Raw genomic sequence first — 7,896 nt, 5'->3', positions numbered from 1 at the left:
GTTCAAAAGAAGCAGCCGGAGGCAGTGCTCTCTTTCCTTCTCCACATCTCGTTGGTACCAAAGAGGCGGGGCGGAGCGACCTCGAGAGGCTTTTCCCTATCACTACGGTGAGTGACCTACGGTGGCCGGCGAGGCCTCCCGAGCCATGCTGTTTCCGACGCGCCTGAATGGCTGAAGGAGGCTCCTCCGAGATGCCTCCTCCGGAGCAGCCGCAGGATCCGGAGAGCCGCGGCTCCGGCGGAGAGCGGGACGACGACTTCGGGTACGGCCTGTTTCCCGAGAGGAGCCGCGGAGGCGGGAAAAAGCAGCAGTCCATGCTCTATAAGACCGTCTTCACCAGGAACCACAAGTGCCAGGTGATGCTGCAGATCGCCCTGGAAAGCAGTAAGTGCCTGGAGGCCGCGTCCCCTCTCTGGCCGCGCCGTGACGAGCGAGCCACTTGCCCTCCGCTCCCAAGGGACTCGCGGCTCCATCCCAACCACCTCTCTCTCTCTCTCTGCCTCTCTCCTAAACACCCGTCAATTACTTGCACCCATGCTGTTGTGGACCGTAGGCGAGGCTCTTACCGAAAATTTAGGGGCCTCTACAGGGCAGCCAAGGGCGCTGTGGGTTAAACCACAGAGCCTAGGACTTGCCGATCAGAAGGTCGGCAGTTCGAATCCCCGCGACGGGGTGAGCTCCCGTTGCTCGGTCCCTGCTCCTGCCAACCTAGCAGTTTGAAAGCATGTCAAAGTGCAAGTAGATAAATAGGTACCACTCCGGCAGGAAGGTAAACGGCATTTCCGTGCGCTGCTCTGGTTCGCCAGAAGCGGCTTAGTCATGCTGGCCACATGACCCAGAAGCTCCCTCAGCCAGTAAAGCAAGATGAGCGCTGCAACCCCAGGGTCGGCCACGACTGGACCTAACGGTTAGGGGTACCTTTACCGGGCAGCCAAAGCAGTTTCCATGCCCAAACTGGGCCTAAACCGCAATTGAAATGGATCTAGAAAATCAGTTTCTTGCAGGGGTGTCTGGAACTGGCCCGTGACCACACGCTCATGAATCTTGCCCAAGAAGGGGAGATTGGCAATCCACAATCAGATCATGGATGAGAGAGGTCTTACTCTGAGCTGACCTGGCACTCGGCAACAGCAGTCGCAGACCTGCGAGCTGGCTGATAGAACAACCACAATTCCCCAGATTTGCCCCTGTCTCTTTCCCAAGAGAGGTCTGTGCAAGCCTATCCATGCCTATTCAGCCCTAGGGAATGCAGGGGGGCTTACTTCCAGGTAAGCGGGGTTAGGTTGGCAGCCTAAGTGCGGCATCGGACCCTGTTTTGTTGCCAGGGCAGACACCTTCCATGTCATAAGTAGTAGCAAGAAGACCATTGCCTGTGGATCAACCACTGGCAGCCTTACAGCTTGTTCTTTTCAAGAAGTCCAGAAACTGGTTTGCAGTAATAAACAGCCTATTACCCTGTTTATTACTGTAAACCAATAGTGTGTGTGTGTGTGTGTGTGTTCTTCACACACACACACACACACACACATACAGTCGTACCTTGGTTCTCGAACAAAATCCATTCCAGAAGTCCATTCGACTTCCAAAAATGTCTGAAAACCAAGGTGCGGCTTCTAATTGGCTGCAGGAGCTTCCTGCACTCAGTCAGAAGCCGCGGAAGCAGCATCAGACATTTGGGTTCCAAAGAACAGTCGCAAACTAGAATACTCACTTCCGGGTTTGTGGTGTTCTGGAGCCAAAATGTACGAGTACCAAGGCATTCGACAACCAAGGTACAAGTAAGTGTGTGTATGTGTGTGTGCACGCGCATCTAAATCTATGTATCATCTATCTATCTATCATTCTTTACTGGAAAATACAAAAGTACAAGTGCACAGAGTAAGACACAAAAAAGAAGAAACAAGAAATAGAATCCATGTAGAAAACAAAGCAGAAAAATATATATTGTGTGCATTACAAAAAAAGGAGGGGGGAACCTTTTCATTGCAGTTAACTAGACAATCTAATACGCTATTTTTTAAAAAATAAAATTATTCCAAATACCGTCAAATTTGTCCATGGCAAGTCTACGTTTGTATACAGCTTGTTCATGTGTAGCAAGTTTGTTCATATCTTCAATCCAGTCGTTAAAGGGAGCCACATTGTCCCCCCCCCCCAGTTCACCAATAACAGTCTTGTTGCTGTAGGGTGCGGAAAGTCCATTCATATTGTCTGTTTCCCATTGCCCTTATTCTAAAGCTTTTGACATGCACCCAGCTGTAGTTCTGATCTTACAAAGCTGGGCACCCACATGGTCCGCACTGAAGACCTGAAAGGCCCACATGTGGGCTACAGGCTGCCCTTTGTGGTCTAAAGCATGTGACCAGTAGCTCATTTTGTCTGCCCAAGTTTTGTGCTTAAGAATAAATGACTGCATTGCTTGGTCTAGGTCCATATGCTAAACTGCTACTTGATGCTATGAAGAATACTGGCTGGTAAGAATTTTTTTTGACCCAAGCTTGTTGCATGTTTACTGCATTTGTGTTCCTACTTGAAGGTGACTTTAATACTAAAAAGCTGACCTGTATTTGGGCCTTTTAGCACTGTTTTCAAAGATCGACACTTCTCATGTGAAGAGTGTGATGGGTGTGTCAGTGGAGGATTCGATTCTTCAACATCACAGGTAGGTACGCAGCAATCTGTTGCAGCATTGGAAACATCAGATAACTTGATGCTTTGACATGTTAGCAAAACAAAATAGTTGCAGAAAGTTATGAGATGTTTATTGTTGAACATTTTGAGTTCATAGTTCTCGGAATCAATGCTTACTCCCCTCTCCCCCATAGTATTATAGTAATTTAATAAAATGATTGCACAAGCCAGAAGGGTTCAGTTCAAGTGGAGTATTTAATTAAATAGTATTTAATCAGTCAGGCCTCTTCTTAATTGGAAATACAAATCCACAGGCCCACTCACTGCTCCCAGAGAAGTTATTCCTGTTTGAGTGGAAGGGCTTCTTTTGTTCTAGGCAGCAGACTCACCTGGTAAACTACAGGCCTTCTACAAAAAGGGAAGACTGTTGGCCCACAGTTGGGACTTAATCTTGACAGCTGATTAGTGGCTTGAACGGCCTCAAAATGCATTTGCGTGGGCTCATGATGAGTCTTCAAATGCATGAAGCAGGAGTGAGCAGTGAGCCCCTGGGAAGGTGCACTGTCAGTGAAAGCACACCTTCAAAGGGGCTTGCTGATAAGCACTGATAGCGAGCCCTCTTGGCTGCATGGGAAAGTTCTTGTTGGGGAACTCTGGTGTCCATCTGGTGCTTGCTGTTAGTGCTGGTCATGTAATCAATGCTTTCAGTGACTTCCCACCTGCAAAGTAGCAAATGAAAGCTCATTTTCAGCTCCTAATTGTTCCTTTGTAGCTGTGTTCTTACTTGATGTCATATATGAAATCAGTTGTAGGGCAAGTGGCTTGAGAAAAAGCTTCAGAGGCCAATTTGAGATATGCGTTGGGCCGAATAAGGCCCACAGGCTGCATGTTTCCCATTCTTGCTATAAGCAAAGGTGGAAAAAAGAAGCTATATTATACTCCTCCCTTTCTTGACATGCCTTGATACAGCAGCGTGATAAGTGTGGATGAATCTGCACCATCCCTTCCCCGTTTGCATTATATAATAGTAAAGATATTTGGGGAGGGAAGTGAGAAAGGAGATTTGACTCTCTTCCCATCGACCACCATAGAAATACCAGAGGATGGCTATCCACAAAGTTCTGCACTTGTCAATTTCAGTATTTTTTTGAGGCTTGCTTTAAAATAGGATAAAGCCCGTGACTTGTAGATTAAATTATCTTCTGAATGTCCCCCTTATTTCCTTTGTAGATTGTTCTGTGCCAAAACAATATTCATCACCAGTCTCATATGAACAGAGTGGTTGCACATGAGCTTATCCATGCTTTTGATCACTGCCGTGCACATGTGGACTGGTTCAATAATATCAGGCATTTAGCTTGCTCGGAGGTAAGTTGTAAATTAATAGTGCTGCTAAGAACATATTTAACATCTAAGCAAAACATACACTTATCAGTGCAATTCTTCTTAGTTTTTTCCTTGGCTTCCCCCCTCCCCTTCATTCCAAGTTTGTTTTTGTCAAAAGCGGCAAGATGGGGATTGTTCATGCTGGTCACATCTAGAAATTCCATAGAAGTACGTAGTGGATCACAGGGTCATTACAGTCATATCTCAGAAACGCCTTGCGAGTCAAACGTTTTGGCTCCCGAATGCCGCAAACCTGGAAGTGAGTGTTCTGGTTTGTGAACTTTCTTTGGAATCCGGACATCTCACGCAGGTTCCGCAGGTTCTGATTGGCTGCAGGAGCTTCCTGCAGCCAATTGGAAGCCGCGCCTTGGTTTCTAATCGTTTTAGAAGTCGAACGGACTTCCGGAACGGGTTCCATTCAACTTCCGAGGTATGTCTGTATAACAGTTCTGTGATTTCACTATTTCAGAAATATTGATTGACCCAGTGGGTTTTTGTGTATGTGCTAGTAAGAATTTACTCCCACTAACACTCTAAAAAGGAGGATTTATGAGCCATTTAAAATTAGAATTAACTAGTGTACAATGCTAAAACATAATAAAGCAATATAAATGTAAGATTCTAATCAACGATCAGTATCTGACATGACTGAAAAGCCTTTGTCAGTATTCCTATTTTAGTTGTTGCAGCTTTAATAACTGTGAATGAGAAAATTCAAACAACCAGCCTGCCTTTAAAACTTTACTCAGTGTGAAGTAGCAGGGAACAGGAGAAAAAGGAAACCAGACATGTCACAAGGTCAGAAATATTATAAGTAAACAAACGGTACTTTTTCAAAGTCTTACTTTGTGTCACATAGGTTCTTATGGCCTGTTGTCTTGACTGGCATATAGCTAGTGCCATCTTAGCCAGAGAACTGTTGGGAGCCATGTTAGGAATTGTTGCAGTTCTCCGAGTACTTTATTTAGTTTTGGTGTTTTTGGTGTGTTTCCCTAAATAGATTCGAGCTGCTAATCTTAGTGGTGATTGCTCCCTCCTCAATGAAATGACCCGGTTTAAATTTGGATTGAAGCAGCATCAGCAGGTAAGTTGATGGTGACCCGTAAATGAAGACGAGGGCCAGGCTTCCGTTTGCAGATGAGGTCCTGTTTAATTTGGAAATTCAGATATCCGATAGTCAAGTTACAGGAGTTCTGTTAGGTATAACAAAGTATGAGAATCTGCTGGTGGTCAGATTTGGTGCAACCTTCTATGGCTATTCTTCAAGGAGTGACATTGCTAATAGACATCCACAACAAACAATGTGACATTGGCTTTTGAGTTGAGCATCTTGGTGCCTTCCTGGGTTTGTGGAGAATATGGGAGATGGACAGTTGTTCGTTTTGTTTTAGTTAGCAATACCTTTCGAAACACTTTCTGTGTTTTATCATTGGGAATAATCAATTTTACTAAGTGTATCACTTGTCTAGACTTCACAGTCTGTGTCCTGACCTTGGTTTTCTTACCTTCCTCAGACCTGCGTAAAAGACAGAGCTGTTCGCTCCATCTTGGCTGTTCGGAATATCAGCAAAGAGGTGGCCGAGAAAGCTGTGGATGAAGTCTTTGAATCGTGTTTCAATGATCACGAGCCGTTTGACAGAGTGCCTCACAGCAGATCAGATGCAAAATATGCACATAGAGATTTCCAAAACCGTGACCGGTACTATGCAAATATATAGCCAAAAACTGTTTATTTCCAGCTACAACATTTTTGGGACAATTTTCAAAAGATTAATTGTGAAGATAACTGGAAGTTCATGGACAACAAAGAATATTCATGTTGTCGAATTCCTGTTCTGTGTTTTGTTTGGCGTACAAATTGGTCTAGCAGTCCCGTCCCCCCCAATGTACACATAAATGTTTATGTGAGTATTCTACTGGAAATTAATTTTGCAAATGCTTTGGTTCTCATCCTTGGTTTAATAAATGCTGTTTCGTTAATGTTTTGGCAGTCCCTCTATTTCTACTGCTCATAGGTGACAGCTGTTGCTTATGTAGCCAAAGCAGCACAAAAAGTCAGGTATCGGCAAGCTTTAGGAAACAATGAAATGTAAAAAGTTGGGGGGGTGCATTGGGATGGTGGGGGAACCTCCAAAACCAGGTCTATGAGGATGGAGAATGTTCATTTGACATGAAATTATATCTTCATCTATAAACACACCCACACCTACACGATATGGAAGTTCGGAGGAGAGCGCCCACCATTACATAGCCAAAATATGGGGAGGTACCAACAGTCTTGTGGGGGAGGGGAACCCTAGGTTTTCAGAAGCAGCATGGAGAAGGGCACCAAATAACCCTTAAATAAATTAAGTGGTATGGAATATTGAGAGATGAAGAGCTGAAACGCTGGGAAGGGGAAGGGGATGGCATGGTTGGAGAGGGAAGGAGAGAGGCATATGGAATCGCCTAATTGGCCAGGGTGGTCATTTCCTGTTTCATATCTAAAATGTTCCCAGGGACAGAAGTGAGAGCTGCCCATAGAAACTAATGGAGAAAGTCAAAATTTTAATATAGCTGCGAATGGGCACTATATTTGCCTAAAAACCTGAAAGGTAGCAGCAAAGGAAAGTGGCCTTGCTTTTTCTAACTTTGTTCTTACTTAGGTTGGAAAATGCCACAAAAGAATGATTTATGAGTGTTCACATTGAATACTCACGTAGTGTAAGGCTCCACCCTGCAGTGTTGTTCAAGAAAATCAAATCCTACAGGTTCATTGATTAGAGGAAAGCAAGCCTGCGATGTTACCCACATTTCAGGTTAGTCTTAGAGAGCAGGATACATTAAAGTGTAGTGTTGTTTATGGTAATATCCTTGTTGCAGATTGGAGGGCTGTGCTGCAAGAGAGTACCTTATCGAAAGCCTGTGCTGTAGTCCAGTTAATATTGCAGCTTGGAGGCGAATGCTCATGAAAGTCCATCTGATGTACACAGCAATCTTTGCACAGATATCCTGAGATGGTGCCAGAGGTTTCGCAGAGAAACTGAAGCTTCCCCTTTCAGCTGCAAGGGCTTGCAGCCCTCCATAGTCATTCCATATTAAATGCAGGGTCGACTACAATGGGAGGATTGTTTATTTATACATTGTCATCACTGAGCATAGTGTATGCTAAGAGGTTTAAGCAGAGAAGAAATTGCAGTCTAAATTACAGATTGTCTAGCACCCCTAAGAAGCCTGCACTGAGCATACAGTGTGAAATGATTATAGAATTTATGGAATCCTTCTGAGAAAATCATACAGTGCCATTACTCGTGGCTATTTATATTTGCAGGAGAAGACCTCAAACATAATTATTAGAGGAGTTTGGCTTCTAGGGATTCCCAGGGTATAATAAATGGAAGCATTGCAGGGGGTGCAATATTGAAATTCTACAAGAGGCCTGAGGCCATTTCAAATTAGGATGTCAACCTCTTCCTCATTTTCCCAGCCCGAGACCTTAGGATCAGAGCAGCTTTGCCAGTGATAGTTAAACATTTGTGTACCTTGTTAGTCCTTGTTTGATTCTTATCACTCAACTAAATCCATTCATTTTTACTATTCCACCAAGTCCCTTAGGCCAGAGATGCCCACTTTTTTATTCGGGTGGGGGATATTCTATGCTCCACAATAATGAAGGACCCACAACTGTATTTTGCCTTGCAGGCTTTACATCTATTCAAACACCATAATAAGGTTGGCAGTGCCTTGCAGTAAGGTCTTCCCAGCTATAGACCACCTGTACTCAAACATACTCCCTAACAAATTGTAGTTAGATCCATACCCTCCAAGTGTCCCTATTTTCCAGGGACAGTCCCAGAATTAAGAAGCCATCCCAGATTCTGATTTGATCCCAGAATGTCC

General features: G+C 44.4%; 1 protein-coding gene across 1 annotated transcript; it reads left to right on the top strand.

The window, feature by feature from the left end:
• Positions 1-167: 167 nt before the first annotated feature.
• Positions 168-5,997, top strand: ATP23 (ATP23 metallopeptidase and ATP synthase assembly factor homolog; the record flags this gene model as incomplete). Its single annotated transcript, XM_081211835.1, has 6 exons — positions 168-384; positions 2,429-2,474; positions 2,581-2,662; positions 3,862-3,999; positions 5,018-5,101; positions 5,532-5,997. The coding sequence occupies 6 exons, from the start codon at positions 168-170 to the stop codon at positions 5,733-5,735; spliced, it is 771 nt and encodes a 256-aa protein (XP_081067961.1). The 3' UTR covers positions 5,736-5,997.
• Between the last annotated feature and the right edge of the window lie 1,899 nt (positions 5,998-7,896).

Source organism: Podarcis bocagei (assembly GCF_964188305.1).
Source record: "Podarcis bocagei genome assembly, chromosome: 10".
Lineage (NCBI taxonomy): Eukaryota > Metazoa > Chordata > Lepidosauria > Squamata > Lacertidae > Podarcis > Podarcis bocagei.
The sequence above is the reverse complement of the archived record's forward strand: the minus strand, read 5'-3'. Positions and strand labels throughout refer to the sequence as shown.